General features: G+C 39.8%; 2 protein-coding genes across 2 annotated transcripts; both read left to right on the top strand.

Annotated features, from left to right (window-relative positions):
• The first annotated feature begins 3,419 nt into the window (after positions 1-3,419).
• top2a (DNA topoisomerase II alpha) lies at positions 3,420-17,496 on the top strand. Its single transcript, XM_044338106.1, has 35 exons — positions 3,420-3,540; positions 4,389-4,538; positions 4,773-4,863; positions 4,978-5,041; positions 5,183-5,328; positions 5,833-5,930; positions 6,022-6,234; positions 6,842-7,015; positions 7,359-7,460; positions 7,634-7,771; positions 7,860-7,998; positions 8,100-8,257; positions 8,412-8,537; positions 8,772-8,882; positions 9,301-9,406; positions 9,556-9,665; positions 9,861-9,953; positions 10,052-10,166; positions 10,276-10,397; positions 10,696-10,844; positions 11,379-11,610; positions 11,719-11,853; positions 12,006-12,206; positions 12,347-12,542; positions 12,869-12,960; positions 13,047-13,187; positions 13,310-13,393; positions 13,673-13,879; positions 14,608-14,728; positions 15,194-15,367; positions 15,718-15,898; positions 16,016-16,071; positions 16,169-16,288; positions 16,656-16,894; positions 16,975-17,496. Exons 1-35 carry the CDS (start codon positions 3,523-3,525, stop codon positions 17,113-17,115), a joined length of 4,743 nt encoding a protein of 1,580 aa, XP_044194041.1. The 5' UTR covers positions 3,420-3,522; the 3' UTR covers positions 17,116-17,496.
• A 1,323-nt stretch (positions 17,497-18,819) lies between these two features.
• Positions 18,820-21,618, top strand: LOC122971392 (gap junction delta-3 protein-like). Its single transcript, XM_044338019.1, has one exon. The coding sequence runs from the start codon at positions 18,974-18,976 to the stop codon at positions 19,838-19,840; it is 867 nt and encodes a 288-aa protein (XP_044193954.1). The 5' UTR covers positions 18,820-18,973; the 3' UTR covers positions 19,841-21,618.
• Positions 21,619-23,810: the final 2,192 nt, after the last annotated feature.

The following is a 23,810-nucleotide window of genomic DNA, read 5'->3' as shown; positions in this document are numbered from 1 at the left end:
CAGTTAAAACTTTATTACATTTAGAAGAATGTAAATAGTCTCTTCGTCAAGGACGGGAATCAAAAATATTATATTATGAAGGTTTTACAAGGGACGGAACAGATTAACCCAAGTGCGGACACTCAATGGTGAGGAGATAGGTATTTAATACAAAGGCTGGGGAAAGGGAATGCAGACTGGTAACTGGGAAACTGGGGCAGGGGCTTGGGCTGGAAGCTGGGAACCTGGGGCTGAGGATTGGGCTGGTAACTGGGAAACTGGGGCTGGGGCCTGGGCTGGAAGCTTGAAACCTGGGGCTGAGGATTCGGCTGGAAACTGGGAACCTGGGTCTGAGGCTTGGGCTGGAAGCTTGGAAGAGCAGGGATCCAGGGCAGGGAAGCAGGGCTGACGAGACGAGACGAGACGAGACGAGACGAGACGAGGGGCTGGAGACAGGGGCCAAGACAGAGCAGACGGAACTGCAGGAGACAGGAAACAGGGTTAGGCACGGGAACACAGGCAACAATAAGTAAACTTAACAAATGAAGGTGAAGTGGCTTGAAGCATAGTAACACTGACTGAAACAGAGCCTTCAATCTGGCAGAGTGGAAGTGGCAGGTGCAGCTGGTGTGTCTCTGCTCTGACTCCAGCAAACCATATCCATTCCTTTGTGTTATATGAAAAAAGAATGAGCTAGGGCAGTTGGCACATTATTTTATATTTCTTAAAGGGGGATAAATCTGTCTTTCTGGCTGTACAAAATCAAACTGTAGCCTACTGTGTGCTTGCACCTTCATTCATGTGTGCAGCTGTGGGTGTATTTGTGTACATACACTCCACTACACCTGCTGAACTAGGCCTACAGCTCAAACTCCTCAGCCCTATTATTATCATGCCAAGGTCAGATGAGTGGGTAACATAGCAGAGGAAGACAGATAAGAATGGCAGAATGGTTAGATAAATCAGGTTACTGCATTTCCATTGACTGCTAGCCACTGGACCAGATATGTTCGTTTAATATTGAACAAAATCTTCTGTCTTTTCTCTATAGTGCTTTCTTGAATCCTGCACTGCTCAATCTATTTACTGAACACAGCTCTAATACACGAAGGAAAGCTCTGTACGGTGATACATAGCTGCAAAAACACATCAGCTGAGGGCTATCATGAAACTACAAAGGCACACTTCTGGGGAGATAAACTCATTAACCACTAAATAGCTTTTAGGCAGCTATCATGTACAGTGTGTATGCGTGTGTGACAGAGAGATTGGAGGAAATGAGGGAGAGAGTGAAGGGTGTGTGTATGTGTGTGGGGGGAGTATTGATAAATGAAGAAAAATTACACTTTGGGAAAATAACAACACTGCTTTCCCAGAAAACATTACAGAACCTGTCCTTGCAAGGCAATTTTTGTACATTTGTACATTCAAAAAGACAGTAATGACTTGAACCCCAGGTGACCCAAAGGTACCCACAAACAATGGAATAATCATAGGCAATACTGAGAGAGTCAGTGTGCTTCCTTTTCTTCCATTTTCCCCTTTATCCTCCCATTTTGGAGCCTGTTCTCCTATTTCTTCTCTTCGGCTGGGGAGGGTGTAGAGGTTAGGAGACAGCATAGACCCCCCAACCAGGATACAATCTTTCACTAGCTTCAATGGAGCCAAGTAAGTAGCACAACTAATGGCAGGCTTGTTTATCTGAACCATCCAAGTGACCCATTAGCCAGTCAATGTGCCTCTGTAACAGATTTTAAAATGTACCTTTCGGACACTTGTACCTTTAGATCAGCATGTATCTTGAGCTGTGTCTGTGATTACTTTTAACTTCCTGGTGAATCAATCCTTGTTGTAATGTAGATTAACATTTTTCAGAAAGGTGTTAAATTATTTGCAGACTTTGTAGGTATAGCTCAAAGACAAGATACTGTATATATAAGATGAAATGTGCACAAGTGTTGAATATTTCAGCTTTTCTTAAATCTATCAATTCTGAATGGATTATGCAGCTGTAGTTTCTCTGATCTCTATTAACCCTGCAGGATTGTACGGCTGGCATATTGGGATTCATAGAATATATTAATGCTACAAAAAAAGTGTTATACAGTAGCTTGTGTGATATCCGTAAATCTGCCAAAAGCGAGTCGGTAATTAAGTTAGGCTTACAAGTTGGGAACCACTTGGAGTTAGACAAGTCTACACATTTTTACTATGGTCTAAGCCCAAACTCATGCACTTGTGTGAAACATCAGTACTCTCTCTTGAGCTATTCTTTATGTTACTGTGAACGGGACACCTCACTGGTTTAGTGTTGCCCTTCCATAAAGTTAAAGAATTAAGAATGGTCAAAATTGAAGCAACAGAGGTCAAGATATCCTGACCTCTAGTAGTCAAGCTCCAAAATCACTGGATCCTACAATTTCCAAAATGCAAATAAAGAGCGTCTACCACAGGACCCTCAATATGGTTTACATTTTTAAAAAGGGCTATTTTGGACTGAAATTCACTTTTCAAAGCACATTGTGTATTTACAGTACATACAATGCAGCAAATGAAACCATAATAATGAAGTTTTAATGCTGACTTGCAGGGTTTTTACATCAATCTCCACTGAGCTGTGTGGAAATTGTAGCCCTTTTCATAGCATACATACCTACCAAGGGTAGATACTACCAATTCTACACAACTCACCTAATATCTCCAAACACTAAAAGTCAGCACTTTAAACTTGCAGTCTTTGTTTCATTTATCCAGTGCGCTGCTGTATATGCAATAAAAAACATATTGCTGTTCAAATACACTATTAATAAAATATGTGCTACGTGTATAAGCCTGTGTATAAACCTATGAAGGTAACAATTGTGATTGTATTTTGAAAAAAAGGCTCTTGATTTAGTTTTTTGTATTTCCAACTGTTAGACAAACCACATTTTCTTTAGCTGACGTTTGTGAGTGCTCATATGAGCGGGTGTCTTTGAAGCATGACAAATAACGTCATCAGTCATTTTTTCCCTTACCCTGCACCATATGAAAACATGTTATCAGTTGACCAAATGTTTCCAAATCTGAAATGAATGGTCTGAATGGTCAGTTTTTATGAAGAACAATAACAAAATACTACTTTTCCTGTATATTTTAGATCACGTCATGTAAATAATATATTTACTTAATTTATCAAGCACGTTTTCAAAACTATTTTGGTCTTTCTATTTTCTTCCGTTAGAGGAAGCTGATTGGCGGTCAGAACCAGTTAGGGCGGGCTTACGCCTCTTCTAGCGTCTGTAATTGGTTTTTACTTGAAAAAGGCTTAGCTTAAGATTCCCATTGGAGGGGAACATCCAGAGGCCCTTCGTTTGATTGGTCAATATAGCTGGCGCCAGATTTTTCTCCGTTTCAAATTTTCTAACAGTTCCAGATCAGACACTTTACGTCGCAGCGCAGTCAGGCAGCAGTTATTGTTAGGAGTTAGCTGGGAGTTGGTTAGCTAGTCGTAAGCGTAGTTTATATTGCAAGAACCGGGATTTCTTAATAAATATAAACATAATGGCTGAACCACTGAAGGTAACGGTACTCTCATTTCGGTATTCATTCAGTTGACATTACTGTTAAATTTCCGCACAGAGAAACGTGTTAGCAACGACTAAAGTTAGCTAGTAACGTTACACGCTACTATGTCGAGTACAACATTGACCTAATTAGCATATCGTTAACGATATACGACAACAACTCATAGTGCATGATGCACAATGCGCTGGCCACGAAAACAACAATAATTGATGTCAGTAACGGTTAATTCCCCGTCTAGACGCGTCTCTTACTGCAACGTTACACGTTAAGTTGGCTTTTAACGGTTAAGGTATGACGTTAACCCAGTCTCATTAACGTGATTTAACAAGCTGTTTCCTCTAATGCAGTTTGTCCGGAGGACCCCGTGTACCTTCACATTAAAACGTGACTTTACAAAAGTAAAACTACTTTGGTCAGAACCGTCTACAGTTCAAACATGGTGAAAATGTGACAACACTTTGGGGAAGTATATCTTATTGTAGGCTAACGTACATTTGCCATGTACTGAGTAAAAAATAAAAGTGGCTGCACCCAGCAAACCGTGGTTCTGGCTCCTAAGTCATCAAGCATCTGCCCCTGTGTCTCTCAGCGATAACCAAAATCAGGTTCCAGCAACTTAAGGAAGTGTTTTGTAGTCTGTACTCTACATGGCATGGAAGGGCCTCTAATTGTCTGAGAAAGTAATTACTTGTGAAGAAAAAGTGTGAAGATGTTTTCATCTAGTGGCATTGCAGATGTTCGCTGTATGTAGAGGTTACCTGCAACAGAAGCAGGACCTTTGCTCCGGTATTGACTGCAATGAAAGAAACATCACATAAAAGATAACCATGCCTCTTTCACAGGACAACTTCTTTGACAACAAGCCGCTAGAAAAGACAAAGAAAAACCCGAAGCGGCTGTCAGTGGAGAGGATCTATCAGAAGAAGACTCAATTGGAGCACATTTTGCTCCGACCAGACTCCTACATTGGCTCTGTAGAGCCCGTCACCCAGGTAGGAAGTCACAGAGAAATCTTTTGGGTTTTTAAAATTGATGTCAAGTTCAACAAACCTTTATTGATTCAAGTCTTGAGCTGGTGGACTATTTAAGATATTTTTCTGAAGAACTTTGCTCTCACTGCAGAGTTATAGGATGTTGCTTGAGAGGATAAAGCATTAATGGTTCATATTGCACAAATGTATGCTCAATCGTATGTAATGTAATCGCTTGTTTACTTCCTTCCTTAGCAAATGTGGGTGTATGATCAGGATGTTGGATTGAACTGCCGTGATGTGACATTTGTGCCTGGGCTTTACAAGATCTTTGATGAGATCCTTGGTAAGTAAAAAGCTTTTATTATCTCACAGTGTGTATAGTGCCAATGACTAAATGTTTGACATCTGATCAATGGCCTTCTATACTTATGCAATTTGTTTATCTTTCTACCCACAGTAAATGCAGCTGACAATAAGCAGAGGGATAAGAGCATGTCCTACATCAAAGTCAACATTGATGTGTGAGTTTAGTATAAGATATCTCAAAATATCTTATAATCCTATGACAGTGTTCCTTTGCTTGTAGATTGTCAAATGGTCCTTACTCATATTCAGCTCTACTGTCCTCTCACAGTAGCACATGTATATGTTTTTCTTTCCAGTGAAAACAATACCATTAGTGTATGGAATAATGGCAAAGGTATTCCTGTGGTGGAGCACAAGGTGGAGAAAGTCTTTGTGCCTGCTCTCATCTTCGGACAGCTCCTCACCTCCAGTAACTATGATGATGACGAGAAGAAAGTCACTGGTAAGACTAATTGTGTAACTCTGAAGACTCATTTGTTTTTCCATGATGAGGGCAGTGCACATACAGTAGATTGAGTAATGCAAAGGAAAATGCAATTTGAAAAAATATATACATATTTTATTGTTTTAGTTTCGTTTATCTTGGATATTGGTTATGATAACATTTTCTCACTGGGCATGTGATGACAATATTTGGCACAATGTTTAAATGGAGTCCAACAGGGCGAGTCAGACATGTTTTAAACAAATCACATATTTTATTATAATATGTATAATAACTACTTATTCTGAAGTGCAAATTACAGCAAAATGTCTGTTATAATCATTATAATGAAATAATGAATAAGTACATAGATTCCATTATAAGCAAGTAGAGTTTCCACATCCCCCAGTCAAAAAGAAATATTTCAGCCCATCAGAAACATAGTAAAACTGTGAACATAAGACCCCGGTAGTAAGCAAAAATGGAATTGGAACCCACTCTAAACTTAAAATTGTTCTTTAGGTGGACGTAATGGATATGGTGCTAAGCTTTGCAACATCTTTAGCACAAAGTTCACTGTAGAGACTGCCTGCAAAGAGTCAAAGAAGTCCTTCAAGCAGGTAGGAAGGAGACTGAACAACATTTGATCTTTTCTAATCATAACTTGTAAGGGGGAAAAGTAATTTTACTGTATGTCCATGTTTTTAATAGACTTGGTATGACAACATGGGCAGGGCTGGAGATGCTAATATCAGATCATTTGACGGAGAGGAATTCACTTGCATCACCTTCCGGCCAGATCTGGCCAAGTTTAAAATGAGCATCCTGGACAAAGACATTGTGGCTCTGATGACTAGGAGGGCATATGACATCGCCGGATCCAGCAAGGGTGTCCGTGTGTTGTTCAACGGCACAAAGCTACCAGTAAGTTAGCATGTTGTTTTACCTTTTCTGTCTCTGTTAATTAACAGGCAGTACCAAGTGTTGAGTATGCATTTGCTACATTTGTTTTTTATTCTATGTGCACTGTGTGAACCACATCGCAAGGCAAATTTCCATTATCTTTTTAGATGGACAATTAAATTCTTCTGATTTCTCTTTCTGCCTGTAGGCCAAACACCTCTACACATTAGCGATCTCCCACTGAATTATAGATGGGTTTTATTTGTTTTACAAATATTTGAATTCAAAATGAACTTCAAACTTTGTCAATACATGCAAAAGGCAGGTTCCACAAATTTGGTTGTAAATTCAACCGTTTTTATTATTTGGAAACCTTGAGAAAGTTTTTTCCTTCAACGTTCAGACCCCATAGTATTTTGGGACTCAAAAGTCTTTTTTTCCATCTTCAGATTTGATGTAGCAGTTGGTATCTTAAATACAACAAACAGGAATAACCACATCAATCCTATTCTACCTTTTCTTTTCATTGCCTACTTTTTGGGTTTTCACTTTTTCCAATTTTAGGATTTTAATCAATGCATGGACTTTAATGTTGTAGTTAAGACTGAGATAATGTCTTGTGCTCCAGATTTCAGGTTTTCGTAACTACGTGGACATGTATGTGAAGGACAAGGTGGATGAGCTGGGTGATAAACTCACCGTGATTCATGAGGTTATCAATGAACGCTGGGAGGTCTGCCTCACCATGAGCGAGAAAGGTTTCCAGCAAGTCAGCTTTGTCAACAGTATTGCCACAACCAAGGTAATGTCAGAGTGTATTAGATCAGTTTTAATCTATACTATATATGTAACAGCGGGTGTGGCTGGTACCCTCCACGCCAAATCAATAAAATATTGTTTTGATTATTCTTTTGGAATAGAGAGCGCCAACCTAAATTTGATTATATTTTGTCAGCCCTTTTTTTTTTAATTTACATTTTAGAGCAGCTATAAAGCATTTTGAGGTTGACTGAGCTAGTAGACCAGCTTCCTTGGGCAGCTAAGTACAAGTTTGGCTGCTCTCCCAGCCACTTGGTGTCACTGTGATTAAGACTTATGACATTTATTCTGTAAATGGGATCTTATGTTTGTCCTCTGCACCCCAGGGCGGGAGGCATGTTGACTATGTGGCCGACCAGGTGGTTGGGAAGCTCATTGATGTGGTGAAGAAGAAGAACAAAGCTGGGGTGACTGTCAAGCCTTTCCAGGTACATGTTATTCTAAACTCAAATCTTGGGTTGTTTTTATGAAGCTGAACTTGTGTGAAATTGCTGCTATAGTTGCTGGAGCAATACTGAATAGCAGAGTGAAAAAATATCCCAAATGGTTTTTCTGTAAGCAAATCACATAACTCAGTATGTTCCACTTCCTCCCCATGCAGGTGAAGAACCACATGTGGCTCTTTGTCAACTGCCTGATTGAAAACCCCACCTTTGACTCTCAGACCAAAGAGAACATGACTCTGCAACAGAAGAGCTTTGGGTCCACTTGTCATCTCAGTGACAAGTTCATTAAACAGGTGCTAATAAAAGACCACTAGTATTGCAGTCTTCCCCTCAGAATTGTAATCAGTTTGCTAATTCAGCTTCTCTTTGTGTTCTCCACAGGCCACCTCCTGTGGAATTGTGGAAAGTATCATGAACTGGGTGAAGTTCAAGGCTCAATCCCAGCTCAACAAGAAATGCTCAGCTGTCAAACACACAAAAATCAAAGGGGTGCCTAAACTGGATGATGCCAATGATGCAGGTACTTTATACCAAGCTCTTTTTTCCTCTTTTAATACAGTCGAGCCTTATCAGCAGACAAATCAGTGACCATTGTCCTATGATAACCATTACCTCTGGCAGGTGGGAAGAACTCCATAGGCTGCACACTCATCCTTACTGAAGGAGACTCAGCCAAGACACTGGCTGTGTCTGGGCTGGGTGTGGTCGGCAGGGACCGCTATGGCGTCTTTCCTCTTAGAGGAAAAATGCTCAATGTGCGGGAGGCCTCACACAAACAGGTTCGCACATAACAAAAGAGAAAAACATGTTTTACCATAATTATTAATAAATGTTTTGAATTAAGGCAGTAATATATGTTGTCTTCTGTCTCTCAGTCTGTAATATAGTTTAGAAAGCAGCTGAGAGTTTAATTGGTGTGGTCTTCCCTCACAGATTATGGAGAACGCTGAGATCAACAACATCATTAAAATCATCGGCCTCCAGTACAAGAAGAACTACAGCGATCCAGATTCCCTCAAGTCCCTGCGTTATGGCAAGATCATGATCATGACAGATCAGGTGTGCTGTGCTGGCTTTTTTACTGTATCCAACTTTTATTCATCATTTAATTTAGTCACATTTTAGTGTTGTCATAGACCACCTGATAAACACTGCTTTTTAAAAAGGCCCGTCTATAGTTTTTTATATAGTTTTGAGCTCATCACCCACTTAATTATAGGTGGTATTAATCTTTACTTATTTCTTTACATTTATATGACTGACCTCTACTATGTATCACTGGGTTTATGACAGGATCAAGATGGCTCCCACATTAAGGGCTTGCTGATCAACTTCATCCACCATAACTGGCCATCATTGCTGCGCCACAACTTCCTGGAAGAGTTCATCACCCCCATCATCAAGGTATGTGGTCCTACCAAATGTCTCACAATAAAACCACAGGATATTTTTGGCAGACTTTTCCTTTCTAGGTCTTGTTCGGCTCTAATTCATTTAGTTACCTGCTAAATTAATGAAAGTAGCTAAATTATATGAAGATATACCAGGCAATGCAAAACAAAGTTGATTTCCAGCACTGGAGGGAGTCCAAACTTTCTGAGTTCCATAGTTTGCAAACAACACTGCCATCTGCTGTCAAAATGGGAAAGCTGCTGTTAGGTGTTTTTTGAGAACAGTCCTACCCTTCATAAAAAAACACTAAAACCTTTACATGATCTCTCTTTAATGATGGTTTAATGATAGTCATATAATTAGCCATCTTAATAACAAGATGAGAGGACATGAAATGATTGCAGACATCTTCTTATATATCTCTCTGCAGGTATCGCACAAGAAAACACAGCTGTCTTTCTACAGTATCCCAGAGTTCAATGCATGGAAGGAGAGCCAGTCCAACCACAAGTCTTGGAAAATCAAATACTACAAAGGTTTGTTACAAACCCCTGTGTGGTAGTAAATCAGACAAGTAAGCAACCCTTCATACATGGCCAATGTCATGGTTCTGGTCTCAAGTGTTGTTGTAGTTCTATATCTAATATGGGGATGTTTTTTGTTTTTTTGGCCCTCTTCCAACCAGGTTTGGGTACCAGCACATCGCAGGAAGCCAAGGAGTATTTCTCTGATATGCAGAGACACCGTATTCCATTCAAGTACTCCGGACCTGAAGACGATGAAGCTATCACCCTTGTAAGATGTCACACATCTGTTCAGCTCATTCCTCAGCTAATGTGATTTAGACCTGGTGGTGATCACATCAAATTTAGAGTGTACCCTCTAAAATAAGGACATGGTACACTATAAGTTATATCAAACTTTCTGGCTAGGATACAATTAGTAGTGGAGTGTCCGCATCTAAGTTTTGCATCTTTTTTGTTTGGCTAGGCCTTTAGCAAGAAGAAAGTGGAAGAGCGGAAAGAGTGGCTCACCAAGTTCATGATTAACAGGCGCCAACGCAAGGAGCACAACCTGCCAGAGGTTAGTCACTTACTGCTATGACATCCCAACTATTGGTGAACATCATGTGCTTTATTACTGTTTTTTGCTAAGTTAAACCTTTTGCTGTCTCTTCACAGGAGTACCTATATGGTCAGTCCACCAAATCCCTGTCCTACAATGACTTTGTCAACAAGGAGCTGGTACTTTTCTCCAACTCTGACAATGAAAGGTCAATTCCCTGCCTGGTTGATGGTGCGTGAAACAACTGTTATCACCAAGAATACATCTCTAACTGTAAGAAACACTGAATGTTGGGTTTAGAAAGTGTTCTAATGTGTGTATGCATTTGTGTGTGTGTCAGGTCTGAAGCCAGGCCAGAGGAAGGTGCTGTTCTGTTGCTTCAAGAGAAATGACAAGCGGGAGGTGAAGGTGGCCCAGTTGGCTGGCTCAGTGGCTGAGATGTCAGCCTACCACCATGGAGAGGTGAGATGACTACACTTGAATCAGCCAATTTCTTAAGTTTAAATAGCTTTCTGTTTGTGGGGGGTGGGGTATACTTACTATAAAGTATATTTGTTTGTTTGCCTTTAATCTTTACATTGATTTGAAATCAATACTTTGATCTTGGCCATATCTTTTGCAAGATGTGGTTAAATAAATGTAATTAGTTTGGTGTTAAATTGATGCAAAACGTGTTAAACTGATCCAGTGAACAATTCTAACTATATTTAGTATTTTTTGCAATACTGTTGATTTAATCTCCTCAATTTTTTTTCTCCAGGTCTCTCTGATGATGACCATTATTGGTTTGGCCCAGAACTTTGTGGGAAGCAACAACTTGAACCTGTTGCAGCCTCTGGGTCAGTTTGGAACCAGGTTGCATGGTGGCAAGGACTATGCCAGCCCTCGATACATTTTCACCATGCTTAGGTCAGTATCCTCTTTACAAACTACAAATAATGTCAACCTACTGGCTTCTAGCACACATCTTACAAGTTTGAGAAAGTATGGTGGAATTAATTTCAGAGAATTGATGACAAAAATAAGTCTTTACGTTTAAAATAATTTTGAGATTTATAATGATTATAGCTTGGAGGTTATGTTACCCTGTCAATATTTTAATATCATATATTACTGTCTTTCAGTAGGATCATTATAATATAATCAATATACAAAATTGGGTTTAATAAATTCATGTAATTAGCAAAAATAAATAAAATCTAATCATTATATCCAAAGTTAGAGACGTTTTACCACTTTTGCTATACTGCAGTTTGATTTGAACATTGATTTGATAGTTAAATATGCTAATGATCTTATTAGTGTGACATTGAATTGCACTTTCGAAACTTGGTTTAAAAAACTGAATCCATATGAATTTAAGACAAACACAGCAAAGGGACAAACACCTACACAACATTCTGTGCAAAACTCAAAAATTCCCCCAACTGTCCGTCCTTCCAGCCCTCTGGCCCGCCTTCTTTTCCCATCTGTGGATGACAACCTGCTCAAGTACAACTATGATGACAACCAGCGTGTAGAGCCAGAATGGTACATGCCCATCATCCCCACTGTGCTGGTGAATGGTACTGATGGTATTGGCACAGGCTGGGCCAGCAAGATGCCCAACTTTGACATCCGAGAGATCGTCAGCAACATCCACCGTATGCTCAACGGAGAGGAGCCCCTACCTATGGTAAGGACAGGAAATGACTATGGTTGCTTTGTGTTGTGCTGAACCAAAGATGTAGGCACGATTAAAAAAGCATTTTGTTTGTTGTTTGTGTGTTGTCTTCTCCCATAGCTTCCAAACTACAAAGGCTTCAGAGGCACAATTGACCAGTTGTTTGACAACCATTACTTGAACTGTGGAGAAGTGGCCATCATCAATTCTACCACCATTGAGATCTCTGAATTGCCTGTAAAAACCTGGACACAGGTTAGTCACTAAAGGCTTGTTCTTTCTTTTATGGGTGTATTCATGATACTCCATTGTGTTCATTAATGATGTTTGTAACAAACTCAAATTTAACTGATGTTTATTAATTTCAGTTTCCTCTATGCTATTTCACCCTACTGTGTGTGGTTTAGACCTACAAGGAGAATGTTCTGGAGCCTATGTTGAATGGCACAGAGAAGGTCCCTCCTCTGATCACTGACTACAAGGAATACCACACCGACAGCACTGTGCGCTTTGTGGTCAAGATGACTGAGGAGAAGCTGAGGGAGGCAGAAGCTGCTGGCCTCCATAAAGTCTTCAAGCTGCAGAACCCTTTCACCTGTAATTCTATGGTAATGGACACCACAAAAATGCACATATCTACCATGTTCCTGTGACTGAGGATGAATCAAGTCCCTTTGTACCTTGGATGTCATTGTCTTAACCTGTTTCCAAAAAAGTTGCCAAAGTTAGTGTTTCTTTTTCCTATTAGGTTCTGTTTGACCATGTGGGCAGCCTTAAGAAGTATGAGTCGGTGCAGGATGTTCTCAAGGACTTCTTTGAGCTGAGGATGAAGTACTATGGGCTGAGAAAAGACTGGTTGGCCGGCATGCTCGGGGCAGAGAGTGCTAAGCTCTCCAACCAGGCCCGCTTCATCCTGGAGAAAATCCAGGGCATCTTGGTCATTGGTTAGTAGCTTGTTACAGTTTCAGTTCAAATGACACACAGCTGCAATTTAATTTGAGAGTCAAACATAAAAATATTGTATTTTTGCATTATTTTGTGAGCTCTCTGAATTCATTAAAATATCAAGTTTGCACACTAATAGTGAGTAATAAAATAGTACAAATACCAGCCTCAAATGTCAAATAATTGCTTTTGTTTTATAATATCTTCTATTTTCTGTAGTTTGGAACATCTTCTGAGATTGTAATATTACATAGATTGTAACATTGAATCTATGTTTTTTAAAGTTCTTTGATCAAAAGTATTAATACTGTCCATCTACTTATAGAGAACAAGCCAAAGAAGGAGCTGATCCGCATGCTGGAGGAGATGGGCTATGACTCTGACCCGGTCAAGGCTTGGAAACAGGCTCAAGAGAAGGTAGGTGGTGGTTAAAATGGCTTTCAGCTACATTAATGAGGATATACATCCACCTGAGCAAAATAATATAGTATATTTGCTCTTAGAATGAGGAGATGGAGGATGAAGAGGAGGAAGAAGCAGAAGAGAACACCAGTGGGCCAGACTACAATTACCTGCTGAGCATGCCCATGTGGTTCCTGACCAAGGAGAAGAAAGAGGAGCTGTGCAAACAGAGGGATGCAAAGGTCTGATGTTCATCTATGCTGCAATCTTACAGGCTGTTAAAAACGTGATATAAAAAAACTTAAATGGATCTATCTCTTCTAATCTAATCTTGCCTATTTTTTACCCAACTGCTGTTCTGTAGTTGACAGAGCTGAACACCCTGAAGAAGAAGAGTCCATCTGACCTGTGGAAGGAAGACCTCGCTGCTTTCTCTGAGGAACTGGAGGTAATGGCTCTTAATGCATCTTGTCAGTCATGTATTCTGAGATATCTCCACTGTAGTTTCAGAAAAACTAAAAAAAAAAAAAAAAGAATATGACTGCCTTAATTGAGTCATATTAGCAATTCCACATGACAATGCAGGCATATTGAACACTGAACATTGCTATTTTTCAAGAAATATACTGTATGTCTGGGGAGAAGTGATTTCAATGAAAAGTGTAACGAAACAGTCAGAGTTGTCATTGTAAAGTTTCCCTCTTGAATTGTTCCTTGTTTTGCTCAGCGCGTTGAGGCAAAAGAAAAGGAGGATGCCAGTATGCCTGTTGGAAAGGGGGCTGGAAAAGGCAAAAAGCTGAAGGTGAAGCAAGAGACTCTGCCCACGCCGCAGGGTCGCCGTGTTATCCCGCGCATCACCAGCACCATGAAAGCTGAGGCTAACAAGAAGGCGGTCCTTAAGAAAGGAGAAGGCAGGGGGGGCAAAAAAATTAAGGTATGTCTTCTCAGATTTTAATACATCACACTAGTTCTACTTTGCTGCCTGAAGGAGAATTTTGGATGACATTCCAATTGTTAAAGTTATTCTATGCAGGATTTACCTAAAAAAATAAAATAAAATAAAAAAACAAGGTATAGACTCATACAAAAATAATCCCTCTCAATATCATCACTTATAACTCACTAGATGTGGGTGGTGGTGTATTTATCTACAGAGACTCTGCCCTCTGCCTGTATGTTCTTATTGTTTTGCTGTGTTCAGTGCGCTTCTGGGCATCAGCTTTTGGCAGTGGGTGTGTAGCCCCCAGACAATAACAGCACACAGGGCGTGAGGTCAGGAATCGTAGCGTAGCGACCAGGTTATATCGCTGTCTCCATCTCTGTCCTCTGCTTCGCTCTGCTCTCTGTCTCTTTGACATGGATGTATAAAGAGATGCAGGTCTGTGTCTGCTTGACCGAGGGCGGGGCTGAGCTACACACACACACACATACACACACACACACACACACACACACACACACACACACACACACACACACACAGAGCAGAGAGGCCACAGCAGACAGGATGAAACTCTGCATTCATTCCACAGGGTTGTGCAGAGGTGTGGGCGTTGTTATTTGTGCTTTAGAGTGAAACAATCAGAAAATAACGTTTGGCAATATCATATTGAACTGTTGTGTAAAGTTATATTTTTCTTGATCCCATTTCTGTAACTGTAGACAGAAGATGTAGTCATGAAGATGGAGTTTGGAGAAGATGGAGAGAACGCAGAGCCAAACGAGATGATGAGCTTGGCTGCTCGACTGAGCAAGAAAACAAAAACCCAGACAAAGGAAAAAGGTGAGAATGACCGCTGTAGTAAAAGAAGAAAATGTTCCATCGACCAGTATTTTGAGTTCAGTCAATGGTACAAAGGTGTCCACAGAACATGTGTTTTTAACAGCTTTGCCCTGAAAAAGACCAGACAAAATGTGTAATACATTAAGTATTATCTCTTCATGTACAGTTTTTATTATCACAAGTATTAGGAAACCTAGTATATCTGACTGCACAATTTATCTTTTGTAATTTATAAATGTATTCATACCTCATATGAAATGTTACATTTCAGTTAAACAAATTGCAAATAGTGCAGTAAAATTGTGACCAAAGATATTTAACAGTCATTATAGCATTCACAACAAAAATAAATAAATCATAAGTAATGGAGGATTTTTGTTGAGAGACAGTTCAGTTATCTACTGTAATTAAGCTTCATTGCACATTTATTAAAGATGACTTGAGAAACTCATTTCTCTGTAACAGTATCAAAGACCGGCAAGCAGACCACCCTTCAATTCAAGGCTGTTGCCAAGAAGCCCAAGAAGAATCCGTGGTCAGATGACGAGTCTGACATTCTGTCCAACAGTCTGTCTGACAGTGAAATGGAGACAGAGGAAGTTGCTGCCCCTAGAGTGAAGGTTGAACGCAAAACCAAAGGTGAATCCGCCAGATGACCTTGACCATTTGGCAAAATTATTCTAAGCTTGTCCCTCACAAAGTCCGTGAAAAAAGATGTAATCGCTCCAGAAATGTTTGGCGTTTTGAATTTAAACACTAATACAACTCATTTCCTGAAGCTAATTGGTTCTCTTATCTTATTTCATCCCTAACAACACACACTGTTGAATTACTCAGCTTTTATTGTAGGACGCTAGTAAAACGAACTTCTCACTCTAATTTCTGTAAAAGGCCAAAAAAAATATTGAGTATTGTTGGTGCTTCAAAAAACAACCTGCAGTACATGGGAAGCACAGCTAAATCAGCCTTTTTGTTGTCTTTTGCTTTAGCTTCTGTGAAGTACAGTATGTCTGACAGTGAAGATGAGTTTGATGACTGGGGGAAGAAGGACGCTCCAAAACGGAAAGCTGTTATCAGTGATGATGACACCAGCTTTGCCCCGGAGCCCAGCGCCATGGCTGACAGCGATGTGGACTCTCTAGCCCCATCTCCCAAAGCTCCAGAGCCAACGTGAGTACAAGACCTCAAACAACTTGCTGTACAAGGTCACATCAAGGCTTTTTCAGTGCGTTTTATTTAATTTTTTAATTTACCTCAAATCAATTTCGTCTTTTCTATCTTATGCAGGAAGAAGGTGACAAAGAGCAAATCAACAGTGAAACAAGCTGAAAGCAAATCAAGCTGTAAGTATTTTCATGGTACACTCTTGTGAAGAGCTTTGAGAAATGTTGGGCCAAAGGTCTGAGGTGTAATTCTTTGTTTCTTGATGGAACTTTGCAGCTCAGTCTGATGAGCCAGCGCCTGCACCAAAGGCTCCAGCTCAACGTAAAACCAAAGCAACCGCACCCAAGAAACCTGCCGCTGCCAAGAAACCAGCGGCATCCAAGAAGAAGGCTGCAGGTATTCAGACAAAGCTTGTTGTCTGAAGCATGATCAGACTTATTAGGAACAGCTTGATGTGGTTTATGTTACACAGATTGAAGAGCAGATCTTGGTTGAGAGTCTAATTTTTCAGATGAACCTCTCTTTTCTAATAGAAACAATGGTAGTCACTATTACAAAACTAAATTGTTTAATATAGCTGTACATTTTTCACATATCTTTCTTGTAAGCGCACGTAGATCGTGGGTGCGTAAAGTTCATGTTGGTGAAAAAGAAGTTAAATAGAGCATTCTTTCATAATCTGCATAAATAGGATGGTTTATTTTTCCTTCTAATTTATATGATATATACAGTCTTCTCATATCAGCTTTAAATGTTATTATAGATGTTAAGCAGCCGTCCATCCTTGAAGCTCTTTCTAAGCCCAAACCTTCATCCAACTCTACTGCCAAGAAGGACCCTTCATTTACCTCTAGTGACTCAGAGGGTGAAATTAAAGCTCCAGCTGCAAAGGCAAAAGCAAAGCCTGTTCTCAAACGGAAACAGGTCACCAGCGATGACTCCGACAGCAGCTCAGACAACCTCATGTCACGCCTCAAGGCCAAAACAACTGCAGGCAGCAAGGTCAGTTTCCACACTGAGCTCTGATTTCCAAGGGGTCATTAGAGGTTTCGTAATCTGTACTAAATTCTCTGTTCTTGTAGAAAACCAAGAAGTGGGAGGAGGACGACAGCTTCCAGATTTCAGAGGAGGAATCAGCAGCTCCTGCAGCTGCTGCACCGCGGGACAAGCCCTCTCGTGCCAGGAAACCTGTAACCTACACCCTGGATTCAGACTCAGACTAAGATTTAGTCTCTAAGTCAGTGTCCACATGGTGTTTTTTTGTTGTTTATTTTAGATTTTGTAAAGATAAATTCTTTACTAAGTTATAGTTGTGCCATGTGATTAATATGGCTCTGCTTTTTTCACTTGAACTGTTTCTGTTGGACCTTAGTGCTGCAGTTTCTAATGTTGAAAAAATCTGATTCATTGAAAAAAGTCAAAGTTTCTCATCCTGTCAGAAGTTTTAAAAAAATCCATTTAAGAAGTACAGTTTGTCTTTACTTGTTCTTAAATTTCTTGTCATTTCTACTGTTTGTAATCCTCTTGTTTGTGTTTTGTCTTGTCCTGTAAATATTTTAATGGCTATTAATTTTATATTATGAAAAATAAAGTTGACTTGTATATTATTGTGAAGTGGTTTTTGAATCATGAGTTGCATGAATGCCTTGCTTTAACGTCTTTTGAAATACATGACTGATTGTCTTTTTGTGCCTGTGTAAGTCATATTGTCAATGGGAGTATTCATTGTCATGTTTAAGGGAGGAGCATTAGCTCTCGATGTGTTAGACTGTGATGTAATGGGAACAAATCATTGGGAAAGCTAGATGGGGTAAGCAACATTTTAATTCAGATATTGCTCATTCAAAGTATGCAGACATGAGTCGTAAGACTTTTCCTTATCTAGCATTTCTATGCTGCATTGATGAACAGGTTCATAGTCATATAACCACAAAGAAACAAAACAATGTTATTTCTTGCATAAAAGAATAAACCTTGAGCTTCAAACCAGTAAGTAATGAGTACCCAGTTCTACCACGTTGCATTGCACGTTCTCTCTTATGACCAAGGAAACTGGTGGTACAGCTTGAAACGGATCCTTCCTGCCATTTAGGAAGCTCTTTGAAATGCTCATCAAGAGTTCGCCTCTCGAGTAAACATCAGTTATGTCTGGGACTCTTGATGGGTACAGATTAGGACGTAGCAGGAATTTCCTGAACTGTTGCCGCCCTCTCAATTATAAGCAGCGACAAACCTCAATCACATGCCATTTGGAGAACAAGTGTTAGGAATGTTAGTTGGTACAGTCATGAGCAAAACTCATTGGATGGACACATTTTTGTTGAAATCTTCCTTTGTTTTATCTGAGGAGCAGAAACAGGATTCTTAAGGTTCATCGGAAGGGCGTTAGGCTTTGCGCGCCTCTGAATAAGGTAGATGAAATTCCTTTAGGTTGGATCTGTTTTGTCACCCTGTGGTTATTGGCTTGTCCTTATATGCTTTTTCTGAGAAAGATTTCAGATCAGCAAGTAGCTCAACCAGCCTGTTTACTTCCACAAGTAACAGCGTGTAGTTGATCAAGGCTACGTTCATACCTGTTGTGCCCTTAAAATGTAGTTCAGACATGTGGACAAGAGCAAGTGTTAGTCATACTTCTTTTTCTTGTGCCTTTTTACAAGTAAGTTGTAATTCATGTGTTCACATTTTTAAAAACCTGTAAGATCTGTTTGTAAAAATCAATGATTTTCTTCTCAGTCACGAAAACTATAAATACCTAGAAGCTTAAAATAGACTTATATTACTGTTTTATTCCTTGAGTGATAATCTTAAATTGCTGATGTTCGCTGATTGCTATGGGTGGTAATAAGGTTTTATCTTTGGTTTCAGGCCAACAGCCATCATGTCTTTTGAGGCAGTGTGGACCAACAAACTTTGACCTGCAAGATTGATCTGTTACGTTTCACGAGTCATGAGTCATGAACTTGACTTAATAAGATACATTTTAGTTTCACTCTTCAAACAGAGAGAGCATTTGTCGTGAGACTGACAGGTGGATAAACCCCCAGACTTCCAAGAAGACATTCCTGAGACGGTCGTGCAATCATGGGTGAATGGGGCTTCCTCGGTACGGTCTTTGAAGGCCTCCAGGCTCACTCGCCGATGCTTGGTCGTTTCTGGCTCCTGCTCATGCTTGTCTTTAGGATACTGATCCTGGGTACCGTGGCCAGTGACCTGTTTGAGGATGAGCAAGAAGAGTTTGCCTGCAACACACTCCAGCCGGGCTGCAAACAGGTGTGCTACGACATGGCCTTCCCGATCTCCCAGTACCGATTCTGGGTGTTTCACATCGTCCTCATCGCAACACCTTCCATGCTTTTCCTCATGTATGCCATGCACCACAACAACAAGAGGAGCAACCGCCCCAAAAACAGCCAACTTAGCAGCCAGGACTACAGAGAGACCCTTAATTTAAGGAGGCTGTACATTATCAACGTGGCCTTCCGTATAGTTGCAGAAATTGGCTTTCTAGTGGGCCAGTGGTTGCTGTACGGCTTCAAGGTGGAGGCCCAGTTCCCTTGTAGCCGCTTTCCTTGCCCTTACACAGTGGACTGCTTCACCTCACGTCCTGCAGAGAAAACAGTCTTTCTCTACTTCTACTTCGGTGTAGGGGTTTTGGCGGCATTCTCCAGCTGCGCAGAGCTTTTCTACGGCTCCGCAAAGTGGTTTTGTTGTGGCAAGGACCGCTACACACCGGAACGCTCCTGTGTCTGCCAGAACCTCCACAACTTCAAGCATGAAGAGGCAGAGGGAGAGGAGAAACAGCAAGAAAAGACAGGGTCAGAGAGTGCACCCAGCAGTGTGAGACTGAAGGGAGGATCGCTGAGGAACAGCACCGGTAGGAAGGTCTCCAGCATTGGTGGGAAGTACAGGAACGGCAAATATGTGAGCAGCAGGACACTCATGGTGTGAGATGTCCAAAGATGCTGTAACTGCTTATTTTTATTTAAATGTTGTAGCTATATTTCTAATACCCGTATGCCATTTCACATAAAATATTTCACTGTTAATGAGTGAAGGTTTTTTTTATGATGGGAGACATCGTAAGAAAATGCTTGGGAGACTATGACAAGATCAGGAAATGAGTAAAGTCCAGAAAAGACTGATGACTTTGATAAGTTGGAGTTATGTAAGACATTGTTGACTGGTTGTTCCAATCAATCATTACAGACTATAAACAGTTTATGAGGAAAAACCTTTCGATTAAACTGATAAACTTGTTTATCACTGATTGCTTCCCTTATAAAAAAAAAAGACTGATTGTACACTCCTGTAACGCCCTTTTCTTAGGGGCAAAACCCACCCTAAAACAGCATTAAGGTTATTCCAGTTATTCCAGTTTGTTCTGAACAGTGAAGTCAAAATCTATAAATGTAGACAACCGTCTTTTAGTTCTGTTTTAGTCTATGTGCTTCTTTAAAAGGAATAGTTCCACATTTTCTGGAACTAAGCTTATTTGCTTTCTTGCTGACAGATATTTGAGAAGACTGAGACTCATGTCTGTAGAAAGATCTTCTCATCTAATTCTCAGCAAGAAAGCAAAGAAGTGTATTTCCCAAAACTACTGCAAGTGTGGTCAGTTGGTTTGACAGTTATAGTGACAAGAAAATAGAGGAGATTCATTTTCACACTGATTTGTCAAGGTCCTTGGTTCATTTAATAATGACAAACATGTTTATCGGGGTTGTACGGTTGTCTTGTTTAAGATTTTTGGTACCGCTAACAAGACAAGTTTTATGAAGGGTTTATAAGTTGTAACTAATGGCTTTTTGAATGGTTCATAAATCATTTTGCTTTATACAACAGTTATAAGAGCAACTTTTGCTTTGCCAGATTGTGAAAAATCCCTTCAAAATATGACCACTTGTCTTCTGGAAAAGAGCTGAATTTAACTGTGTAATTAATAGAAATGACAAACACCAAATAAATGTTTCACAATTTGGAAACACAGAAGTTTCTCCTATGAATAGTTAACTAGGAATCTTTTTTTTTTTTTAAACTGTCAATCCTACAACCTTACAACATACGTCGATGTACATATTCATTTCACCGAGTAACATCCGTTACATTGTGCCCATGATCAATTGGGGTAAATTGCTGATTTTATTAATTCATGTTTTTATTTTTTAATAAATTATAACTCTGACTTGAAAGTGGCTGTGAGAGAGCCAACAGAGACTGAACTGCATTTTACAGTTGTAGAACAAGAGCTGTCAGGTTACGTATGCTACATCTGGTTATCACATGGTCATGCATGAATGAAAAACTGCGTACTTCAAGACCTTTTGTGAGATCAACAATGTTTCATCCTGTTTTTTTCTTGAATGTTACAGATGTGAAAAAACCTTCCATCATATTTGAAGACTGACATGACTGATTTATTTTTATTTGTACTGGCACTTCTGTGAGGGCTATTTCTGCTTAAGTAAAATGCTTATTTCAAAATAAAGTTTACTATAAATGGATCATTTGAGTACTAAGTATGCCATACATTTTCCCACAGTATGTGGTGTGTGTTTGTTTTAGATTGCTTTAGATAATCTTTCAAACAGCATGGCAGAAACAAGCTCAGTAGCATTTTATAAATTCATCGTTGCGTAGGCTTTGTGAACATGAAGCTACTTGTTGCTTTGTTTATCCTGTATGTAGACTTTTCCATTTTATGTTCCCATTTCGTAATATGTTTGGTATTCAAGGGCAAATTATGAGAAAGAAACTACACTACATTATTCAGGTACACTGTCATTTAACTGCTCTACTCTCCAGTTTACAGTCCCATAATTTAGTTTTCTATGTAATAACTACAAGAAATTAACAAATAAAAAGATTATACATGTAATTACCCAAATAGGGTGTTTTGTATGTCTTAAAAATATCTTATTAGATATGTTTAACAATTGCTACTACTGCTAATCTACTAATTTTCTTAATCACATCTGTAGGGAAATCATTTGACATTTTATATAAATAGCCAGTGGTAGTAATTGCTGTCTTCTAAGCAAAAACAATAGCACAAGTCTCAAGCTTTATGTCTCTATGATCTTATTGATACCTGCCCAGCATTGCCAAATACATTCCTCTTTTTATACATTTATTTACTAATCATGTGTCATATTTTCATTTTTGGAATAAGATACAAGATAAGATAAAATACAATTCCTCATCCTAAATTGGCAGCTTTACAGCATTAATCTGAGCATAAAATCTTGCATTCACCTCCCCTGCCTCCTTCTTTCAAGTGCATTTTGTCAACAGTAGGAGGCAGCAGTGCAACAGGAAACTATGCCCACTTGAATTATGAAGTTCTCATTTCCAGTAAGATGACTTCATTTGCAGCCACGTTATCCCAATGACAGCATCCGCACTTTCTTGTCATTACAGGAGCGGATTCATTTTAAAGATCACTGCATGGTGCTGGGGATTTGAACACTCAATCAGGCATTCCACCTTATAAATGCTAATAGCTGCATGTAAATTAAATCAACTGTTTCTTTTGTTTTTAATGATTACTGCTGTGTTTGCAGTGAGAGCACTCTCAGATGAAGAAAATGTGATTGTCTTTTGAAGACTCAAGCAGTCACAGATCCGAGCGACTCATCCGAACACAAAGTACTCTAAATACTCTCCAAAGAGGCTTATTTTTGACTCAAACGTTCCTCCCAGAAATTCACACACACATACACACACACACACACACACACACACATACACATACCCCTCCTGCTGTTCCCTGGACGCATCATATATGCAGATTGCAAAGCGGTGCAGGCTCTTTGATGTGCATAGAACAGAATTCTAGATGTGTTTTATATAACAGCTCATTCTCTCACTGGAGAGGGAAGGAAAGAAGAGTCGAAGAGGATTACTGTCAAAACTTTCCCTGTTTCCTTTTGTCTCCCTTTTTGTCATGCGTCTCTATCTTTTCATGTCTGCCTCGTCAAACTGGAAGTCTGCCTGTTTTCTCTCTTTCTATACCTCCTCTTTCTCTGAGTTTCCCTCCATACTTCACTCTGTCTTTTCTGAATCCGGGGAGGCCTCGCTGCCGGAGTCTGCCTCAAAGAAAATGTAGGTCATCTGTTTTCAGCAACTCCCTTCACACCAACACGGAGGAGGAGATGGAAGTGATAACATCTTTCTTTGTGGGTCCCCCCTGCTCCCCCCTCTTCCTTTCTCCCTCCACCTTGAGTGAGACATTCAGGGACTCCCTGTGCTCTACTGTACCCTCATCCCCAATCTGCTCCATGGAGGCTTTCTGAAGTAGACGTCAAGCTGACTGACAGCTCCACATCTCTGAGCATCTCACAATCTGCTAAGTCATGTAGGGACAACACCTGACAAAGGGATATTTAAAAAAAACAAACATGATTCCTACAGTTCTCTTTCTTTGGTCCAAACATCTTAACAGCTCACTCTCTTGCATCACTCTTTGATTCAGTTTATTTACAGCACAGTGCCCAACTACATGTAAAATGAAGCTGCTTGTTTAATGGCCTGAGTTTTGGTAATGTGTAATTCAATAAGGTTGACTCCTGTTCCTGTAAGTTAGAATAAACATGACTGATTTGTCTTTATATTTAAAGAACATATGAAAAAAACATTTTATTTTATGTGCCCTGCAATATGGTAATATCCTCAAAGGTTTCCTGGAAAGAACTAGAAACATGAAAATTAAAGTGGTTAAAAGTGGTTGCTGATGTCCAAACAAATGTCCTCGAAAAAACTTCTAAAACAGGACAAAGATCCATTTAAACACAAGTAAATAATCACTTACTATTCTAAACATTATTCTCCATATTTGTTGAATTGCATGCTTGCCTGTAATTTTTAACTACATAGAAAGACAAATTTTAAGCTCAGCTGATCTGTCGTGTACCAGCGGAAC

The sequence above is a fragment of the Thunnus albacares genome, chromosome 20 (assembly GCF_914725855.1).
Source record: "Thunnus albacares chromosome 20, fThuAlb1.1, whole genome shotgun sequence".
Taxonomy (NCBI): Eukaryota; Metazoa; Chordata; class Actinopteri; order Scombriformes; family Scombridae; genus Thunnus; species Thunnus albacares.
Note: the sequence above shows the minus strand (reverse complement) of the source record. Positions and strands in the feature narration are given on the sequence as shown.

What these genes read in the sequence shown, in the direction of transcription:
- top2a (XM_044338106.1), top strand. An exon ending in TCAACGGCACAAAGCTACCA is followed by an intron (nt 6,235 to 6,841) that starts GTAAGTTAGCAT and finishes CTTGTGCTCCAG; the next exon opens with ATTTCAGGTTTTCGTAACTA. An exon ending in GGATGATGCCAATGATGCAG is followed by an intron (nt 7,999 to 8,099) that starts GTACTTTATACC and finishes TACCTCTGGCAG; the next exon opens with GTGGGAAGAACTCCATAGGC.
- LOC122971392 (XM_044338019.1), top strand. Translation starts at nt 18,974, where the DNA reads ATGGGTGAATGGGGCTTCCTCGGTACGGTCTTTGAAGGCCTCCAGGCT.